General features: G+C 43.8%; 1 protein-coding gene across 1 annotated transcript in view; it reads right to left on the reverse strand.

Annotated features, from left to right (window-relative positions):
• magi1b (membrane associated guanylate kinase, WW and PDZ domain containing 1b) overlaps positions 1–2,908 on the reverse strand; it is a 296,936-nt gene extending 294,028 nt beyond the window's left edge. Inside the window, exon 1 of the mRNA XM_060910209.1 lies at positions 2,110–2,908. Within this exon, the coding sequence (XP_060766192.1) occupies positions 2,110–2,407 (298 nt within the window). The 5' untranslated portion in view covers positions 2,408–2,908. The remainder of the gene's footprint in view (positions 1–2,109) is intronic.
• Positions 2,909–22,316: the final 19,408 nt, after the last annotated feature.

A 22,316-nucleotide genomic window follows, 5' to 3' on the forward strand; every position in this document is an offset into this window, starting at 1 on the left:
TTAAGTTCTTTCCTCTCTAAAAGAGCTCTAAAACAAAGTCTTTATGCATCTGTGATAAAATGGTTCATCAGAAACCCATCAGGGTTCTTCAGCTGTCACTCTGGGCAAGTCTAACGGGTTCTACATCAACCGTGTGAATACAGATCACAGGTTCAAGGTGCAATCTTGAAGAATAAAAGGACCAAAATGGGAAATCTAGAACCTACTTTCATCACCTCAACTGGGCCAATCTAGAACCATGATGGATTCTTCTACATTTTATTACAAATTCTGTACCTTTATGGGTTCGAGAGAAGACATCAGAAATGGTTCAATATCTGTCACAGGTATGAGGTTCGAGTCTTTTTTTTTTTGGGGGGGTGGGGAGTAAAATCTCGAACCCTTGGAGAGTTCTTTTGTCAGAACCTGTTTGAGGTGGGTAAGGTGACGGAACTGGATAAAAGCACCAATCTACAAAACTCTTAGGCTTGGGGGTTCTTGAGTTGCACGTCTATGGGACTCCATGTGGGTTCAACCAAAAGAAGAAGAGTTAAAGGTATAAAGGACCATCTTGGAAAAGAAAGGCTAAACCTAGAACCCTTACAGGTTCTTCAGTTAGGTTAGGTTCTCTCCTATCTGAAAGAGCCTTTATGCATCTATGATAAAATGGTTCATCAGAAACCTATCAGGGTTCTTCAGCTGTCACTCTGGGCAAGTCTAACAGGTTCTACATCAACCGTGTGAATACAGATCACAGGTTCAAGGTGCAATCTTGAAGGACCAGAATGGGAAATCTAGAACCTTTATACCCACCTTCGTCACTTCAACTGGGCCAATCTAGAACTTCGAGATTTTATTACAAGAAGAAGAAACCTTTCTTTGTCACATGCACAGTGAAATTCATCCTCTGCATTTAACCCTTCTGAAGCAGTGAACACACGCGCGCACACCCAGAGCAGTGGGCAGCAGTCAGGGGTTCGGTACCTCAGCCCAAGGCCGACCCGCATCAACCTAACTGCATGTCTTTGGATTGTGGGAAAAACTGGAGCAAACCCATGCAGACAACATGCAAACTCCAAACAGAAAGGTCCTCGCCGGCTGCTGGGTTCGAACCCGGAACCTTCTTGCTGTGAGGTGACCGAAGACATCAGAAATATCTGTATAAGGTTTGAACCTCTTTTTTTGGGTGGGGAGTAAGATCTAGAACCCTTGGGCAGTTCTTTTGTCAGAACCTGTTTGAGGTGTGTAAGGCGACGGAACTGGATAAAAGCACCCATCTAGAAAACTCTTCGGCTCGGTGGTTCTTGAGTTGCGTGTCTATCACTACGTTCACACTGCAAGGCTTAATGCTCAAATCCGATTTTTTTGTGAAATCCGATTTTTTTTTTGTGAGGTCAGGATACGACGACGTCACACGCAGTGAGCATGGCCAGTGTTTACGGAAGTAACCTAAAGTTTCCTGTGTATGACAGTAGCCAGCATGGAGTACCTGGCGATGATGCAGTTGTTGTTGCGACGGAGCCAGAACATGCACAATAGCCTGATGTTAAGGAGGAGGTTGAGAAGGAAGAGGGCAAGGGTTTTGGCTCAGGCGTTCTGCGGGGTAGTGACTGCAACCTCCGTTCAAAGGAACATCAAAGCCATGTTGTTGTAACTTTTTTTGAGAGACCCGCCGCCTACTTCAGCGCAGAATAGTGACGTTTGTGGCTTGTTGATGACGTGCAAGTCGGATGAATGCGACCTGGCGGTTCAGACTGAAGTCGCATATGAAAAGATCGGATAGGAATCGGAATTAGGACCACATATCCAAACAGCCTGGGTCGGATTTGAAAAAATCGGATCGGTGTCGTTCATATCGTCAATAAAAGATCGGATACAGGTCACATATGGGCGAAAAAATCGGATTTGAGTCACTTCAGCCTGCAGTGTGAACGTAGTTTGGAGTTGAAAGGGTTCGAAGAAGTCAGTGGGGAGAACGTGTATGGGTTCAGGACCCTTTTAGAGAAAAGCCTGAGGTTTGCTTACTTTGTAAGAAGGAACTTGAATGGTGCTTGTGAGATCCTGAACTGTAAACATAAATAAAAACAAATTTAAAAAAAAAAAAGTTGCTTTGCTTTGCGCGCTGCTTACCTTGGCGGACGGTTCTGAGTCTCACGGTTCCGCTGGAACTCTTGATGGCGTTCAGGACGTCATAAAGCGGTAATCCGGACACGGGGAGCGAGTCCACCTCCAGCACCAGGTCCCCCTCGGTCAGGACGCCGTGCTCGTAGCTGATGGAACCGGGATCCACGCGGCCCACGGACACGAACTCTCCGTTCTCAGCTCCGCCCTGCAGCGGAACGCTCACATCCCCGCGCGCGTCCCGCCGCAGCGCGCACGCGCTCACTCTCGCGCTCCAGTGGCTCTTCTTCTGGATCACTTTGGACATGTTGAGGACAGAAGACACAGGACAGTCCGGAAACAGGTGGTTTAACCCTCTTCCGGCCTCTAACTCAACACAAACCGGCTGTCAAAGTTTCTTCCCAGCATCAGCACGTGGATTTCCTTCCAAAACAACAACAATAAATAATAACAATAATAATAATGGGGGACAAATAAATAAACAAACACCTCAAGCCATCCTTCCTCAACACCTCAACTCCAGCTGTTTCTAATTCACATCCGCTTTATTCCTCATCTTCCTCGCGCGCGCCTCTTTTATTATTATTATTACTATTATTTTTTAATTCCACAAGTTATTCCCTTCTTCCAAAAAGTCCCAGAACTCTTTCCTCGTCTCCAGTTTGTCTTCCTGTCCTCCCCGGCGGTCTAAACGGCTCCTTTAAACAGGTAAACCAACCCCTGGTTTGTTTTTGTTGTTGTTGTTGTTGTTGTTAGTAAACGCTCAGTGCGCGGATCTTCAGCGCGCGCGTGTGTGTGTGCGTGCGCATCAACAGGAGTTACAGATGGGCTGGAGAGTCCGCGCATGCGCACTACATCGCTCCACAGTCCTGAACGAAGGCGTCAAGCACGCCAGTCGCACGGTCCTAGCGCCCCCTACTTCATGCCCAATGTTGACCAAACACGTTCACACTGCAGGCTGAAATGACTCAAATCCGATTTTTTCGCCCACATGTAGGGTGACCACCTGCTCATAAGCCCAAGGGGGGACAAGGGGTATGTTTTTGAGGGACAATGTGGGACGCCGCCCCCACTGCTGGAAGACTCACAGATAGTGGTTTACCCATTTCTAGCACATAGGGGAGAGTGGGGTAAAATGAGCCACTTTTTACATTTTTCATCATAACTACATGTTAAAGCCATTTTTGCTTCCAGTCTACAGACCATACCAAATTTCAAAGTGTACTGTTACTATCTGAGCAAAACATAATTGATAAGCTCTTATGGTTAGAGTGATATTACCTCTTGAAAAAAAAATGTCAAGTGGCTCAACTTACCCCATGCACAGGGTAAGATGAGCCACTGTGTGGGGTAAATTGAGCCAACACAAAACATGTTAGGTTAACAAAGTAAACAACTTTTATTATTAGAAATGCAATCAATGAATCAAGTCAAGTCAATCAAGTGGGGGATAGGGCCGTTGCATAGAGAAGGGGAGATGAAGAGAGAGGTGATAGAACGAGAAGGGATAGGGAGGGATAGATAGATGGATAGAGAGAGAGATATGCGTAGATAGATAGAAAGAGGGATGGTTAGAGAGGGAATGAGAGATATACTATATTATAGAAATTACTAAAACAGTAGAACAGTGCCAAAAGAATCTTATTTCTTTCAGTAGGTTAAAACATTGCTAAAACATGCAGCAATCATTCCATCAATCATTCAATCATTTCATCATTATTCAATGTTCCAAGCGTTCAAATGGCAAGGGAACACCATTTGCCTCTCCCTCCGTGCTGTCCCCCCAACAGTAAAGGGGCGGGGCAATTTTTTCACAATATCCTGTCTTGACAGGACAGCCTCATCTTTCTCTTTGAAGACAAAGGTTGGCTTTCTTGCAGAGCCATGGCATGACCGGCTTCTTTTGAGAAATCTTGCCTCTATTTCGAAGACATCCAATTTGATTATCTGGCCAATGAAGAAATGCACTTTCTTCTTCCCCGTGTATTTTGCCACAACATAATCCCCCACATCTAACAACTGGTCTTCCTCATCTGATGTCATATATATATATATATATATATATATATATATATATATATATATATATATATATATATGTTGTCATATATGACCAGTAAATGTGAAAACTTAAGTGTCATCCATATTGGGTAAGCTCAGCCACCAATGGGGTAAGTTGAGCCAGTGGCTCAACTTGCCCCACATCTAATTGCTCATCTTACCCCATGGCCACCATTTTGTAGAAAAATGCTAATAAAGGGGATTAGGCTAATCAAAATTATTTTTATTAGCATTCATATCATAGCTTAGAAAGCCACTAACTTAACCCTAATGTGTCTAAATATTATTCTACTTTTGTCTTCTCTAAATCATCTTCACTGTGGACAAACATGGAATTGACTTAGAAAGCACAAAAACACATTTTTATAAATATGTCTCTCACTTAGTTTGACATGTGGTGCTCCTCTCCACAAGTGTAAGTAAATGGTCCCGGCCCCCTTTGAATGTGGTCACATGGTCACATTTGTTTACTGTTTCTTAGAAACAGGGGGTGGCTCATCTTACCCCCTGGCTCATCTTACCCCGCTCTCCCCTACTACCTTACATGGTATATCAATAATACCCTATTCTGCTGTTATTGGTGATGTATGGTCATGAACAGGCCACCAAATGTGTTTTTTTTTAAATAAACATTCATAATATTTTGACCATTCAATGACTTGACAGACACACTTCCACTTATGATTTACTTAAGCTAATCAATTTTATTTATTTTCCATTACAATTTATTCACTTTAAATCAATCATAATATAATATTGAGTCTGAGGCTGTGCAGTGCATCAGAACAGCAGGAATACTGACAAGTCTCCATTTAGTTTTCAGTGGATTAACAGGAATTGTAGTGGCTCAGCACCACAGAAACAGTCGAAAAAAAAGTCCTGCCCGATATGATATTGCGTGTTGGACAGTGTGATACACACTCGTCACCTCTGCCGCAGTCACTTTGTCAGCTAGAGAGTCGTTTTTAGGTCGGAGGAAAGCATCCATAGATTTAGACGTTTCTTTCTGTTGCACACGTTTCTTGTGAGTCTCCGCGAGCCTGTGTCATTTCACATCGTATTCCCCGCCATGTCCGATTGAGAAAGATGTTTTGCAAAGGTCACAAAAAGCCCTCTCGGTATCCCCCTCAACCCCTTTCAGCCACAAATATTCATTTTCCCACTCTTTCCTGTACATACACCTTCTCTTTTTAACTGGAGGTGGCGGTGCCTCACCTGCCATCTCCCCGGTACCTTTCTCCATTTTTTAATATGAAAGCAATGCATGCGTTGCACCTGCGTCCCTCGTCACTGTCTGTGCACGTGAGTGTGGTGTCATGGCAACAACAAAAAGTTGACAACAACCAGTCAGTTGTGAGGGGTGTGTGTGGTTTTGTTCTACAGTCTATAGTGGCGACGGTGGTGTGCTGAAATGTCAAGTAATATTCGTTTGGCTGCCTGGGTGGCCCGGGGAGAGCGACATCCCCCTCAGCAAGCATCGATTATGCGGGACACATTCTGAATTTGCGGGACGCATAAATTCGGCTTCAAATGCTGTACGCGCACACGCTATGCGGGACAGGTGGTCACCCTACCCACATGTGACCTGTATCCGATCTTTTATTGACAATATGAACGACACAGATCCGATTTTTTCAAATCCGACCCAGGCCGTTTGGATATGTGGTCGTAATTCCAATTCCTATCCGATCTTTTCATATGCGACTTCAGTCTGAACCGCCAGGTCGCATTCATCCGACATGCGCTACGTTCACACTGCAAGGCTTAATGCTCAATTCCGATTTTATGGTGAAATCCGATTTTTTTGTGAGGTCGTTCACATTAACAAATATATGCGACTTGTATGTGATCCTCAGTATGAACGAAAAGCGACCTAAAAGTGTTCCGCATGCGCATTGCAGGATACGACGACGTCACACGCAGTGAGCATGGCCAGTGTTTACGGAAGTAAAACCGCCCGGTTGCGGTATGATCCATCCAATCTAGCTTGAATAGCTGCATCCCCCCAAATGGAAATCAGCTCCCTAACCTCTGCGTCCTTCCATTGAGAAGATTCAGAACCTTCACAGCCCGAAGCGTCCCTCGCATTGATGTCATGCGCAGGGGCGCAGATACGTTTTTGGAACTGGGGGGGACAAAAAACTGGGGGGGACAAAGCTGCCAGCAAACCAACCCCAACCCCGATATGCCTGTCAAACTTGTTGTGGGATACTATAGCAACCAAGTTCGAGCTCGCAACCTGTGCAGTCTGCGCAGCTCAACCAACCGAATATCAGTCTTTGTTTTATGTGAGTTGTTGCAACTATGTATACACTGCTGTGCACCTCAGTAAACCGAATGGTAATTAGTCTTTTGATTTTTCCGTGAGGTTTGCCTTATGCAAAGAAAGACAGCATAGACGTTTTTTCCTCCCTATAAGTGGGGGGGACCGAGCGAGGTGAATTTAAATCTGGGTGGGACGAGTCCCACCCTCTATCTGCGCCCGTGATTATGCGCCATGTTGTTGTAACTTTTTTTGAGAGACCCGCCGTGTACTTCAGCGCAGAATAGTGACGTTTGTGGCTTGTTGATGACGTGCAAGTCGGATGAATGCGACCTGGCGGTTCAGACTGAAGTCGCATATGAAAAGATCGGATAGGAATCGGAATTAGGACCGCATATCCAAACGGCCTGGGTCGGATTTGAAAAAATCGGATCTGTGTCGTTCATATTGTCAATAAAAGATCGGATACAGGTCACATATGGGCGAAAAGATCGGATTTGAGTCACTTCAGCCTGCAGTGTGAACGTAGCCTTACACGTCATCAACAAGCCACAAACGTCACTATTCTGCGCTGAAGTAGGCGGCGGGCCTCTCAAAAAAAGTTACAACAACATGGCGCATGACATCAATGCGACTCCGCACCCACACGTTCCTTTGAATGGAGGTTGCAGTCACTACCCCGCAGAACGCCTGAGCCAAAACCCTTGCCCTCTTCCTTCTCAACCTCTTCCTTAACATCAGGCTATTGTGCATGTTCTGGCTCCGTCGCAACAACAACTGCATCATCGCCAGGTACTCCATGCTGGCTACTGTCATACACAGGAAACTTTAGGTTACTTCCGTAAACACTGGCCATGCTCACTGCGTGTGACGTCGTCGTATCCTGCAATGCACATGCGGAACACTTTTAGGTCACTTTTCGTTCATACTGAGGATCACATACAAGTTGCATATATTTGTTAATGTGAACGACCTCACAAAAAAATCGGATTTCACAAAAAAATCGGAATTGAGCATTAAGCCTTGCAGTGTGAACATAGTGAGACACACCCATTCACTGTGAATCTGGAAACTTGTTTCAGCCACCCGAAAAAAAAAAAAATCAAGTCTCACTCAGTCACTCACACAGAAGAAGAAACCTTTATTTGTCACATGCACACTTCAAGTCAAGTCAAGTCAAGTTTATCTGTATAGCGCTTTTAACAATAAACACTATCGCAAAGCAGCTTTACAGAATTTGAACGACTTAAAATACGAGCTAATTTTATCCCGAATCTATCCCCAATGAGCGCGGCGGTGGCAAGGAAAAACTCCCTCAGACGACATGAGGAAGAAACCTCGAGAGGAACCAGACTCAAAAGGGAACCCATCCTCATTTGGGCGACAACAGACAACATGACTATAACATTAACAGTTTGAACATAGTCAGCTTCGTTGATGCTATAAACCCCCCACCGACGGAAACCCGAGCGCAAAACCGTTCACGACAACCGCAGTCCTAAAGTCAGCAAGTCAACTGCAGCCCCCAGCCACAAAAGCACCACTCCAAAAGTTCAGAGCATCGTCCAGGCGCGACCCACAACTGTCCACATGGGGCCGCCCTCCGCAGGAGCGATGTGATGAGACTCCAACCAGACACAGGGCACCAGGATGGATCAGGCAGGTCTGAGGAGCAGAAGAGGCCAGCATCTCGATCCCAGGACCGACATGTAACTCAGAGGGACAGATTTGGGGGGGAGAAAACACAGGTTGTTAGGTATGCCCAATGTCACCTGAATAAGTAGGAACAGTATACATATTGCACTGAGTACAAGCAGGGACTCCGGCAACTAACTATGACAGCATAACTAAAAGGGGAGAGCCAGAAGGTAACACAGGCATGAGGGAGCCCCGGGACATAAAGCAGCAGCCACTACACCGTCAACAAACTCGAGTGAGCAAGCGAGTGGGGACTGACAGCATCCATACATCCCAGTTTACCAAAACACTCTGTCTGAGGATCCTCCAGATCTACACCTTTACCTCATAAACACCGTTAACAAAAGGCTTGACTAAACAGATACGTTTTCAACCTGGACTTAAATGCTGAGACTGTGTCTGATTCCCGAACATTACTTGGAAGGCTGTTCCATAATTATGGGGCTTTGGAAGAAAAGGCTCCGCTCCCTGATGTAGCCTTTACTATACGAGGTACCAGCAGATAGCCTGCACTTCAAGCACAGTGAAATTCATCCTCTGCATTTAACCCATCTGAAGCAGTGAACACACACACAGAGCAGTGGGCAGCCATACTACAGCGCCCGGGGAGCAGTCAGGGGTTAAAGTGCATATTCTGGATCAAATTCGTTTTTTTTTTTTATATGAAAGTATGTCCCTTTACACACTCATCCATGTGACGGTGGCTGTTGCTGCCTCTATGTGAAAGCATCTCTGCGACTGTATTGGACTAACGTTCCTGCTCGACTGCCCCATTTTAGTCAACAGGCTACAGATAAAAAGCTTGTTCATCGTTCAGCAAGGCCCGCCCACTATCAACAGGGCAATAAACATAGCGTGTCACTTCCTTCTCTGGGTGTGGTCTTACCAAATGACGATTGAAGTTCGAAGTTGTCCCCGTCGTCTCCTCGATAGTTCTTCTACATATGGAACACATAGCAGTGCATTTTTTTCCACTGCACGAGAAATCTTTAAAAGCAAAGCAGACAATCCTAGCAGCGTTCTCTCCAGGTATTTTAGCACCATTAAAGTGCATATCCTGGACCAATTTTGGGTTTTTTTAATATGAAAGCATGTCCCTTTACACACTCATCCAGAAGGGTAATTTTGCACAAGGCCATCTGTCTACAGCAGAAAAAAATAAAATAACAAAATGCATCTGGAAAAATCCCAAGGGAGTCTGGAGCCAGATTCGTGACGTCACCTGCGGAAGCTCCAGCAGGCTGCGCGAGCTTTGCACGGTTTCAGTACACAGCCTGTGTAGACCAAGCGCTCCCATTTCTCTCTCATTGTCCGGTCTTTTGGAAAACGATGAGTACTAATCCCATCAAGATTGGAGTTGCTACACCCTCCTACCATACATCTGTTAACCATTTTAATAATTACGTGATAACGTGGGGCGGCACGGTGGTGTAGTGGTTAGCGCTGTCGCCTCACAGCAAGAAGGTCCGGGTTCGAGCCCCGTGGCCGGCGAGGGCCTTTCTGTGCGGAGTTTGCATGTTCTCCCCGTGTCCGCGTGGGTTTCCTCTGGGTGCTCCGGTTTCCCCCACAGTCCAAAGACATGCAGGTTAGGTTAACTGGTGACTCTAAATTGAGTGTAGGTGTGAATGTGAGTGTGAATGGTTGTCTGTGTCTATGTGTCAGCCCTGTGATGACCTGGCGACTTGTCCAGGGTGTACCCCGCCTTTCGCCCGTAGTCAGCTGGGATAGGCTCCAGCTTGCCTGCGACCCCAGGATAAAGCGGCTAGAGATAATGAGATGAGATGAGACTGACTCTCATACAAACCACAAAATTCAAATATATCACCGTGTTCTTACCCGATTATTTAGTATTATTTTACTTTTTTTTCTTTCTAGGTTGTGCAGATGACACAAACGATTGATCGATGAAGAATGTTCACAATGAAACCCAGAGTTCGTAGGGAATAAAGACGAAAAGGGTGTTTTTTGAAATAAAATGGAATTAAATGACAGGTTTTTACTGTACAGATTGAATTCTGAATTCCTTTAAAAAGGAATTTCTCTTAAAAAATATCCAAAAATATCCGTGGCGGCACGGTGGTGTAGTGGCTAGCACGGTCGCCTCACAGCAAGAAGGTTCTGGGTTCGCGGCCAGTGAGGGCCTTTCTGTGTGGAGTTTGCATGTTCTCCCCGTGTCTGCGTGGGTTCCTCCGGGTGCTCTGGTTTCCCCCACAGTCCAAAGACTTGCAGTTAGGTTAATATGGGATGGCCTTGGGCTGAGGTGCCCTTGAGCGAGGCACCGAACTCCCAAATGCTCCCCGGGCGCTGTTAGCATGGCTGCCCACTGCTCTGGGTATGTGTGTGTGCTCATCCCTTACGAAAATTAACCATGGTTTTACTATGAAAACTAACCATGGTTTTACCATGGTTTATAGTTATTCATGGTTTTCATGTTTTTTTGGGTAACCATGAAAACCATGGTGCATTTTACCTCAATGTTCACTTAAATTTTTAGGTTCTAAGTAAATGTTAATGTATCTGGGCTGTTAATCGAGATCCTTCTCTACAGCATTGACTGTTGGACGAAAGCATGGTAATACTACAGTTAGTGCATCCTTTTAAAATCATACTATCCCTTTTTAAACTAATTTCGTAGTTACTATGACCTATTACACATACAACTATGATGCTACCACAGCTATTGCAATACTATGGATAAACCACAGTAATGCTATGGTTGGTTCATAGTACTTAGAATCACCATGAAATACCATAGTAGAACCATGGTTACTACCATGGATGAACCATAGTAATACGATGGTTGGTTCATAGTACTTAGAATAACCATGAGATACCATGGTAGAATCATGGTTACTACATAAAAACCATGGTAAAACCATAGTAAACCATGGTAAATTTTCGTAAGGGATTGCTCACTTGTGTGTTCACTGCTTCAGATGGATTAAATGCAGAGAGGAAATTTCACAAGTGTGTGATGAATAAAGTTGTGCTTCGCTTTCTTTAAAAGATAAAAAATATATATATGGGTAGATAATATTTAATCTGATATAAGTGTGATATTTTTACGTTCATTTAGAAAAATTTATTTTGTACATATTTACCAGGGGCGTAGCTAGGATTTTTCAAAGGGGGGGTCACACACTGACTGGCAGCCTGAGTACATGGAAAAAATACATTGAATACATTTGAGAAAATAACGCGGTCTTTGCGTCATTCTTTCATCTCATGTTGCGAGCTGTTGAGATGTCGGACAATGATGCAGCCAAATCAGCTTTATCCGGCAGTGTATGGATAGCGGCTCGACATCTTACCCTAGTCAACCGATGCAGATCTCTCTATTCTTGCTGTCTTACTACTCATCGGCCAAAATGTTTCGAAGTAAAAGGCGTCGTGGATGACGAATGGCAAAGATGTCAACGATCTTGTCCATGTCGATCGCTCTGCCATAGTGTATTCTTCCACGTTTTCTTGATGTTGTGTTCTAGAAAACGGCACTAAAACTTAGCTTCGAAGCCACAAAATGCAACTTTGGTGAGAAAAAAATATATAATAAATTGCTTCACGTCGAAAGAAGGAGGAAAGTTTCGCTTGTTTTGGACATGGCGAATTATGAACACAAGAGGAAATACTCGTAATTCGCAACTAAAAAGACTGCAGCTACACTGGCTAGCTTGGCCATGCTTTCTAGGGCCATCGTGTTGCGCTTGCGCAGAACTGGGTTTTCACGCCCAAACCACAGGAAGTCCATATAAGGTTATGGAAACCCTAATGAGGCTGAGGTGACAATCTAGTTTAAAAAAATGTTAGAAAAATTACAGTGGGCGCTTTTCTAATATTCTTATGCAGCTGTTGAAAAATGTATGGTCCGACAAAGGGGTGGGGGGGGGGGGGGGGGGGTGGGGTCACGGGCACCCCCCAGGACCCCCCCCCCCCCCCCCCCCCCCCCCCCCCCCCCCCCCTTCCCCACCCCCCCCCCCAGCTACGCCCCTGTTTTCAATTGGTTGAATTGATTATTTATTTATTTAGAATAATAAACTTTAAGATCAACTCTTGACACAGCCTCCATTTCTGCAATTCCAGAACTTGAAACATTTAAATAAAAAAATTGTTCAAGAGACAGCAGTTAATTGAATGCTTCTGTGTACAGGGACCAGATTTTAAAAAATATTCAAACCATCAGTCCGTGAACTTTTCTTTCGCCGCTGTTTGTCTGATACAACATGAGGAAGGAAACCTGTGCCGTCCCCACAGGCCCAGTGTGAACTATCCACAGAGGAATGTTGAGTAAAACTGTGTGCTCTCGTCACTCAGGTTCAACCAGATTGTCCTGTCTGTTCTTCATGTCTTCTGCTGACTCCAGTCCTTCTGCACATGACACTTCCAGTCTGACGGGTTTGACACACAGCAGAGCCCATCCATGAAACTCAGCCTTTCTGGGCTGTAACCAAAACCGATCCACATGCCACAAAATGACAAACCAGACACGTAAACATGAGGTACAACTGTTTGAATTATTTCACTGATATTTCAATGAACGTTGCCTTTTCTTATTCGTGTTGCATGTGGAGGTCCTCAGGGATCCGTGAAGCATAGCCAGGCAGTCTGTAATTTTTAACTTTTAAAGTTCTGAACACTTTAACAACAAGTAGTAGTATATACAGCACTGTGCAAAAGTCTTCAGCGCCTGATTTTTTTTCATCCAAACTTTGTTATAGATTTCTCTTTTATGACTTCTACAACCCCCGATTCCAAAAAAGTTGGGACAAAGTACAAATTGTAAATAAAAACGGAATGCAATAATTTACAAATCTCAAAAACTGATATTGTATTCACAATAGAACATAGACAACATATCAAATGTCGAAAGTGAGACATTTTGAAATTTCATGCCAAATATTGGCTCATTTGAAATTTCATGACAGCAACACATCTCAAAAAAGTTGGGACAGGGGCAATAAGAGGCTGGAAAAGTTAAAGGTACAAAAAAGGAACAGCTGGAGGACCAAATTGCAACTCATTAGGTCAATTGGCAATAGGTCATTAACATGACTGGGTATAAAAAGAGCATCTTGGAGTGGCAGCGGCTCTCAGAAGTAAAGATGGGAAGAGGATCACCAATCCCCCTAATTCTGCACCGACAAATAGTGGAGCAATATCAGAAAGGAGTTCGACAGTGTAAAATTGCAAAAAGAGTTTGAACATATCATCATCTACAGTGCATAATATCATCAAAAGATTCAGAGAATCTGGAAGAATCTCTGTGCGTAAGGGTCAAGGCCGGAAAACCATACTGGATGCCCGTGATCTTCGGGCCCTTAGACGGCACTGCATCACATACAGGCATGCTTCTGTATTGGAAATCACAAAATGGGCTCAGGAATATTTCCAGAGAACATTATCTGTGAGTACAATTCACCGTGCCATCCGCCGTCGCCAGCTAAAACTCTATAGTTCAAAGAAGAAGCCATATCTAAACACGATCCAGAAGCGCAAACGTCTTCTCTGGGCCAAGGCTCATTTAAAATGGACTGTGGCAAAGTGGAAAACTGTTCTGTGGTCAGACGAATCAAAATTTGAAGTTCTTTATGGAAATCAGGGACGCCGTGTCATTCGGACTAAAGAGGAGAAGGACGACCCGAGTTGTTATCAGCGCTCAGTTCAGAAGCCTGCATCTCTGATGGTATGGGGTTGCATTAGTGCGTGTGGCATGGGCAGCTTACACATCTGGAAAGACACCATCAATGCTGAAAGGTATATCCAGGTTCTAGAGCAACATATGCTCCCATCCAGACGACGTCTCTTTCAGGGAAGACCTTGCATTTTCCAACATGACAATGCCAAACCACATACTGCATCAATTACAGCATCATGGCTGCGTAGAAGAAGGGTCCGGGTACTGAACTGGCCAGCCTGCAGTCCAGATCTTTCACCCATAGAAAACATTTGGCGCATCATAAAACGGAAGATACGACAAAAAAGACCTAAGACAGTTGAGCAACCAGAATCCTACATTAGACAAGAATGGGTTAACATTCCTATCCCTAAACTTGAGCAACTTGTCTCCTCAGTCGCCAGACGTTTACAGACTGTTGTAAAGAGAAAAGGGGATGTCTCACAGTGGGAAACATGGCCTTGTCCCAACTTTTTTGAGATGTGTTGTTGTCATGAAATTTAAAATCACCTAATTTTTCTCTTTAAATGATACATTTTCTCAGTTTAAACATTTGATATGTCATCTATGTTCTATTCTGAATAAAATATGGAATTTTGAAACTTCCACATCATTGCATTCCGTTTTTATTTACAATTTGTACTTTGTCCCAACTTTTTTGGAATTGGGGTTGTACATTATCGAGTCAAAACATGACAAAAACATTTTAGAGCTCCAAACATTTATTTTCCAGTACAAAATTAAATGTTACAGGGAAAAAAAAACGTAGGACGGTAAGGTGGTGTCGTGGTTAGCACTGTCACCTCACAGCAAGAAGGTCCTGGGTTCGAGCCCAGCGGCCAATGAAGGCCTTTCTGTGCGGAGTTTGCATGTTCTCCCCGTGTCCGCGTGGGTTTCCTCCGGGTGCTCCGGTTTCCCCCACAGTCCAAAGACATGCAGGTTAGGTTAACTGGTGACTCTAAATTGAGCGTAGGTGTGAATGTGAGTGTGAATGGATGTCTGTGTCTATGTGTCAGCCCTGTGATGACCTGGCGACTTGTCCAGGGTGTACCCCGCCTTTCACCCGTAGTCAGCTGGGATAGGCTCCAACATGCCTGCGACCCTGTACAGGATAAGCGGTTATGGATAATGGATGGAGAAAAAAAACGTTTGTATCTAAGCAGCATATTCCGTCAGAGAGTACTTTTCAGATTAAAAAAGAAAACATAATGAAGGTTGCTGGGTTTTGGTGCAAAATGAAGAAGCGAGTGTGACAAAGTGTCCAGAAGAACTGTGGCTGGTTCTGCGAGATGCTCAGTAAAACCTACAGCTCATTTCCGCATAAAACTGCACTCACTGGACCGGAGACTACTTTTTTTTTTTAAGCAAAGGGTCATCTCACACCAAATATTGACTTTGTTTAATTTATTATGGCTTACTGCTTACGGTTTATAGAATTTTTTAAATGTTGAAACCATTCATTTCATTATTTTTTCAGCCATTTCTGGTCGACAGCATTTCTTTACATGTGCCTATGTATATTTATTGTATATTTAGGTTCTGCCTAAAAGCAGAGCTCCAGATGAGTGCAAAATGTGTTCGTAAATAATTCCACATTATTTTTTTAAAGGGAAAAATCCCCCATCTATCTTATATAAATAAAGACACAAATTTCGTTGTCCATTGGTCGTGTTTACGAGATACGTTGCCTTGCACTTACAATCAGGTTCTCTGTGGTGGGACGCATACATCGTACGGTCATCTCAAAAATCAGGTCGATGCATGACCATCCATCCATCTGTCATCTGTAGCCGCTTATCCTGTCCTTCAGGGTCGCAGGCAAGCTGGAGCCTATCCCAGCTGACTATGGTTGAAAGGTGGGGTACACCCTGGACAAGTCGCCAGGTCATCGCAGGGCTGATACAGAGACAAACAACAATTCACATTCATATTCACATCTACGGTCAATTTAGAGTCACCAGTTAACCTAACCTGCATGTCTTTGGACTGTGGTGGAAACCGGAGCACCCGGAGGAAACCCACGCGGACACGGGGAGAACATGCAAACTCCACACAGAAAGGCCCTCACCAGCCACTGGGCCTGAACCCAGGACCTTCTTGCTGTGAGGCAACAGTGCTAACCACTACACCACCCTGCCAAGTATGGAGCTTCGTTCCACGCACTTCGTGCACAAAGAGCTCCATTATAAACAGTGTTAACTTTCCTCGAATGATCATTGATGTTCATTTTCATGTCACATTTTTGGAAGGAGTCTCCAGTGTCAGCCCTTTGAAGCATTCTGAGATAAATCTTTAAATTTAGTTGTTGTTTTTTTGAAGAAAGTCTTCAGAAATAAGAGTTTCCAAGATTTTTTTTTTTTTAATAAAACGACAGAAAGGCCAGTGAGAAATGTTATAATGGAAGTGAGAACTGGAAATAACTTGGTTTGAAGATGTTCCACAACCTGAACTGCAACAATAAACAGCTAAAAAATAATTCTTTAACAGATGAAAAAAGTCGTCATCATTGGCAGGTCACTATAGTTGGCTAGAAGAGGAATAAAACATGATTCGATTGGAAATTAATCAAACATCGGCATGGTAGAAATAACCTCGCTTCATCGCATCGTCCTGACATTGATTCTTTTCCTGAAACAGCACACCCCTAAGGGGTTTTTCTCCTGTTTTCTGTTATGTATCAATACGTTTTTGCCAATTCCTGCTCGTCTTTCATGAACACCTCGGGTTAGCATAGTCTACAGTGGTGCTTGAAAATTTCTGAACCCTTTCGAATTTTCTATATTTCTGCAGAAATATGACCTAAAACATCATCAAGGGGTTAACTTTATCTACTTTTCGGACTTGTGTGAAAATCTGAGTCATATTTATGCAGAAATATCGAAAATTCTAAAGGGTTCGCAAACTTTCAAGCACCACTGTGTGTCCTGTTTTCGATACGATTCTTTCGTCCAAATATGAATTACGCAGCTTTTAGAGATAATCGCTTTTCAAAACTTGGCAGAACCAGAATCAGTGTTTTAAGAAAAACAAGCTCAAGTGGAACATCTCATCTCATCTCATCATCTCTAGCCGCTTTATCCTGTTCTACAGGGTCGCAGGCGAGCTGGAGCCTATCCCAGCTGACTACGGGCGAAAGGCGGGGTACACCCTGGACAAGTCGCCAGGTCATCACAGGGCTGACACATAGACACAGACAACCATTCACACTCACATTCACACCTACGCTCAATTTAGAGTCACCAGTTAACCTAACCTGCATGTCTTTGGACTGTGGGGGAAACCGGAGCACCCGGAGGAAACCCACGTGGACACGGGGAGAACATGCAAACTCCGCACAGAAAGGCCCTCGCCGGCCACGGGGCTCGAACCCAGGACCTTCTTGCTGTGAGGCGACAGCGCTAACCACTACACCACCGTGCCACCCCCCAAGTGGAACATCAGGAAGGATATTTCATTGAATAGTCGTGACCTGTTTTTTTTTTTAATTTACTTTTATATCACAACATGATAGGAAAGCACCTTTATCATAACAGTTATCTCTGTGTGCGTAATTCATGACCGTCAGCTGCGTCATTATCGCTTGCACAATAGTGCTTTAATCACGAGCTATTTGCAAGTCAAATATTCGAGAACAACACCGTTAGAAATGATGATTGTTCTTGTTTTCGTCACTGCGGTCATCTGCATGCATATTAAACTGGGTGTGTGTGGGGGTGTACGTGTGAAGGACAGAGTGTAAATGTTTCTCTGTGTTGTACTGAATGTATATACTCTGCTCATTAAAAAATAACACCAAAAATCAACCATCTGCTTCACATGCTTTTTAAACCGTGTAGTTTTTCCCAGCAGAGGCAACAGAAGCATGGAGCAGGGACATCCTGCCAGGCCCCCGCATTTGGGCTCTGTGAGTGATGATGTAACCTATCAGACCCGATTTCCCTCCTGAAAGACGCAGGGATAAAGCATGTGATGATCAAGCAGCCTGGAGACACCACAGCTCAAGCCTGCTGCTCCTGTCGGTAGCTGAATAATCACACACACACACACACATACACAAAGCATTTGCGATTGATTTCATGCTAATCAGCTACTAAATCAGAATAAAAGCACAGCAGATCATTTGCTGCAGGCTCAAGGAATAATTTGGCAAGAAATCTCCAAACGTACATTCTGTACAACAGTTTATCCTGATCAGGATCGTCATATGAGGCAGAGCAAGAGAGACACAAGAGAGAGTGTTTTCTCTTCTCGGTATACGAGAATGAAATTACAAGAGTGGGTCAAAGCAAACTGGCTGATGCTCAGCGACTACCAGGGCGCTTCGTCCTTTTGAGTCATTCTTTTGCTTTTAAAGCATTTCTCACTCTACTTAGTTTCATCACAGTGCAATCAAGAACTGACCCCGAATCACAGTCAAGTAAAAGGTATCTAAGTCTCCAAGAATAGAAGAAACGAAGCCAGAAAGGCAACCTTTCAATCCGACATGTCGTCTCAGAGAATCTGTTCAGAACATCCGAGGAGCCATTTCAATCATTACAAATTGATCAGATGTGAAAATCTATTGCTTGAAGGAGAATGAATATCGGCAGTGGCCCAACAGGAAGCCTTATCGGGAAGGTCAGTAAAAAGGAAAAAGTAAAAAGAAAATGAATGGTGGGATTAGTTTTTGAATTCTGTTGACACATCTGGTTGGGAAAATACGGTTAAACCCAAATATGGTTGTGTCCAAAAAAAAAAAAAAGGTTCCGTGGAAAACTCATCTCATCTCATTATCTCTAGCCGCTTTATCCTTCTACAGGGTCGCAGGCAAGCTGGAGCCTATCCCAGCTGACTACGGGCGAAAGGCGGGGTACACCCTGGACAAGTCGCCAGGTCATCACAGGGCTGACACATAGACACAGACAACCATTCACACTCACATTCACACCTACGCTCAATTTAGAGTCACCAGTTAACCTAACCTGCATGTCTTTGGACTGTGGGGGAAACCGGAGCACCCGGAGGAAACCCACGCGGACAACATGCAAACTCCACACAGAAAGGCCCTCGCCGGCCCCGGGGCTCGAACCCAGGACCTTCTTGCTGTGAGGCGACAGCGCTAACCACGACACCACCGTGCCGCCCCTCCGTGGAAAACTCTACAGCGGAAACTGTCCAGATTCAAGAGAGTTTTGAGGTTCAGGATCCAAAGAAGCACTGTGTCAGGGATGGAGTCAGAATAATGACTTGATTCACGAAGAGTGAGTCAAGACCAAGGGGATAAAGAAAGGCCAACGTCAACATGGACGTGCAATCGAGAAGTGATCAAGAGCGAAACGCATCAGATCCTTGTCAAAGCCATTCTTCTTCCAATTGTGCCAATGATGAGGCCCTCAAAGTGTATTTGATAAACGTTATTTTGACAAACTCTAACCTGAAACCAAGACTATATTTCGCCCGACCAGTGTGATTCCCATTCAGGACACCAATCATCAAACATCATGAGAAACTGAGATATTCTTGGATAATTACTTTCCAGTGTTACAGAAGCAGGTCGAATGCCGTCATGACACCATTTTGCCTGCAAACATGGCCGCCAAGGACTCCACCTCCCATCTCACTTGGTCCCGCTCACCTCAAACAGACGACTGATCACTTTCACCTGGAACTCGTTACACCAAACAGTATTGAAGGACTCATAGTCATTCATGTCATTTTCCACCAACAAGGAATGGGTTTCGACCAAAAATAAATGAGTTTGGAACCTGAAAAGTTGGTTCCCAGCTGGAACCAAAATATAGCCGGTTTTTCCAGTGTGAACCATGACAATATCAGTGGGCGTGCCATTAGTTTGGAGAGTTTCTACATCTTCTTATCATTAGTACTTGGTCCATGCTTGTTTTTTGGATGAAAACAAATATCTGCAGTCAAAGAACAAAAACTTGTCGGTAATCAGTGGGATCCGTCATCTTGCTCCGATTATTTATTCCGGTTGTGCATTGATGAAGCATCCTTGATGACAATGATTCTGCTCAAAACTGGTGGAAATGTGGACTGGTTCGTTAACTGGAACCAAGATTCAAAAAATATGGTTCCAGAACCTGTTCCCTGTTGGCCAAAAAGTGGTATTTGTGTTCTCATGCCAGTTGTTACCAAGCCTTATTGTTACCAAGTCATGGTGATTTCTGGCTTTGAGCTTGTTTCAGGTTTCCTCGTTTTTGCTCTTCGCTGAGCTCAGTTTACGCTGTACGTTCATTGCCTGACCTTTGCCTGTTTTCTGGCCTTGTGAAACACCAAAAAAGTAAAATACCATATCCTGAATCTATATATTCTTCTTCATAAAAAATTCATATGCTGCTTGATTGCACAAGTCATATGAATGATGTCCCAGGGGTTTTTCTTGACCATAAAAATTAGCCCTTATTTCAGTCATCTTGGTCGGCTCCATCTCATCCTAAATTGAAGAAACGAGAGGCAGCTTTCACCACAGATTGCCATCAAACTCTGTCCTTGGCAGCGTTATGCAGTTCATGCTCATCGAGTTGAATTTCTTGGTTGGCACGCTTGGCGATATACTGCACACAGCTGGATTTCTGATGCCCTCTGTTTCGCTGATCATGTTACGGCGGTCTTTCTCCTGCCTTCTGATGGCACATCCGAGGAAAGCTGGCGTTGTATGACATTACTGATTAGGGGCATTGTCTCTGTTTGCTCATATATATCAGTACATATCTTATATGTAAGTTTGCTCATATATCAGTCACTTTTTTATTCTTATTCTGGTCAGGATTGCAGGAATGAATGATAATGATTGAAAACTGGGTTAATTGTTTGAGATGGTGATGATCATTCCTGATTGGATTGCTCTGATAATTTCAATGTTGAACAAGTGTTGCCAGGCAAAACAAACCTCGCCTGGTAGCACTTATGATGAATATGAAGGAAGATATCGCAAAAAAATAGGTACCCTCTGGGTCCATGCGGCTACTGCTTATAAATAAAATAGTTTTCTGATCCCATGTCCATCCAGTAACTATAGCATATATATTTACTCTATGAGGCAGTAGCCACAAAAATGACGCGTAATCCAAAAATGAACAATTTAAAAATCACAGAAGTAAAATATACCAAGTGTCTGTACTTTCTATTATTCTACTCTTACCTCTTACAGTTTTTGAAACTGAAACCTCTGAACCGAGGCTGACATACACACGCTGTCTCCATGACCCAAACTCTTATTTCCTGGAAATGGCCCGGCGCTAGAGCTCAGTGGAACGCACTTTCCCTCTGTAATAAGCATAAACATGTCTGAAAGCGATTTCTTTAGTCCATTTAATTTGAATGGTGAACTGAATTGTATACACTCACCGGCCATTTTAATCAGAACACGTGTATGCGCATGCACAATGCGTGATCGTTAGACTCTTACATTCTTACAGCACGATGACGTAGTGGTTAGCGCCTCTATATGAGGCAGTAGCCACAACAAAAACGATTTTGACATTTTTGGTGATCTTGACCGGATGACCCTCAAAATGTTGGTGGTTCTATTTGAGACTAATGCCCATCTATCCTGAAAGTTTCATGAAGATTGGTCCAGCTGTTTTCCCGTAATATCGTTAACAAAAAAACAAAGAAACACCACCGAAAACAATACCTCGCCCCCTGGTGGACTCCGTCCTGGGTGAGGTAATCAGCACTGGAATACCAAGATACACCAAGGTTCGTGTCGCTTTCCAAAACCGTATTGACTGTAGTAGCAGGTCTGCCGTAAATACCCTAATAAATGTGCATCCTAGGGATTAGGGTTGGGCAAAAATGGCTATATTGATGCATGCTGCACACCGATTGCCACGTCCATGAAGAATACCCATGCAAATATGAATCAGTGAAGTTAATAAGATTATCCTGAAAAGAAACAAATCGAGAAGTGGATTCATCAAAGCTACAGTGGTGCTTGAAAGTTTGTGAACCCTTGAGAATTTTCTATATTTCTGCATAAATATGACCTAAAACATCATCAGATTTTCACACAAGTCCTAAAAGTAGATAAAGAGAACCCAGTTAAACAAATGAGACAAAAATATTATACTTGGTCATTTATTTATTGAGGAAAATGATCCAATATTACATATCTATGAGTGGCAAAAGTATGTTCTTTGGTAGAACGACTTGTGTGCTTAGGGTCGTTGTCTTGCTGCATGACCCACCTTCTCTTGAGATTCAGTTCATGGACAGATGTCCTGACATTTTCCTTTAGAATTCGCTGGTATAATTCAGAATTCATTGTTCCATCAATGATGGCAAGCTGTCCTGGCCCAGATGCAGCAAAACAGGCCCAAACCATGATACTACCACCACCATGTTTCACAGATGGGATAAGGTTCTTATGCTGGAATGCAGTGTTTTCCTTTCTCCAAACATAACGCTTCTCATTTAAACCAAAAAGTTTTATTTTGGTCTCATCCGTCCACAAAACATTTTTCCAAAAGCCTTCTGGCTTGTCCACGTGATCTTTAGCAAACTGCAGACGAGCAGCAATGT

The sequence above is a fragment of the Neoarius graeffei genome, chromosome 26, assembly GCF_027579695.1.
Source record: "Neoarius graeffei isolate fNeoGra1 chromosome 26, fNeoGra1.pri, whole genome shotgun sequence".
NCBI lineage: Eukaryota > Metazoa > Chordata > Actinopteri > Siluriformes > Ariidae > Neoarius > Neoarius graeffei.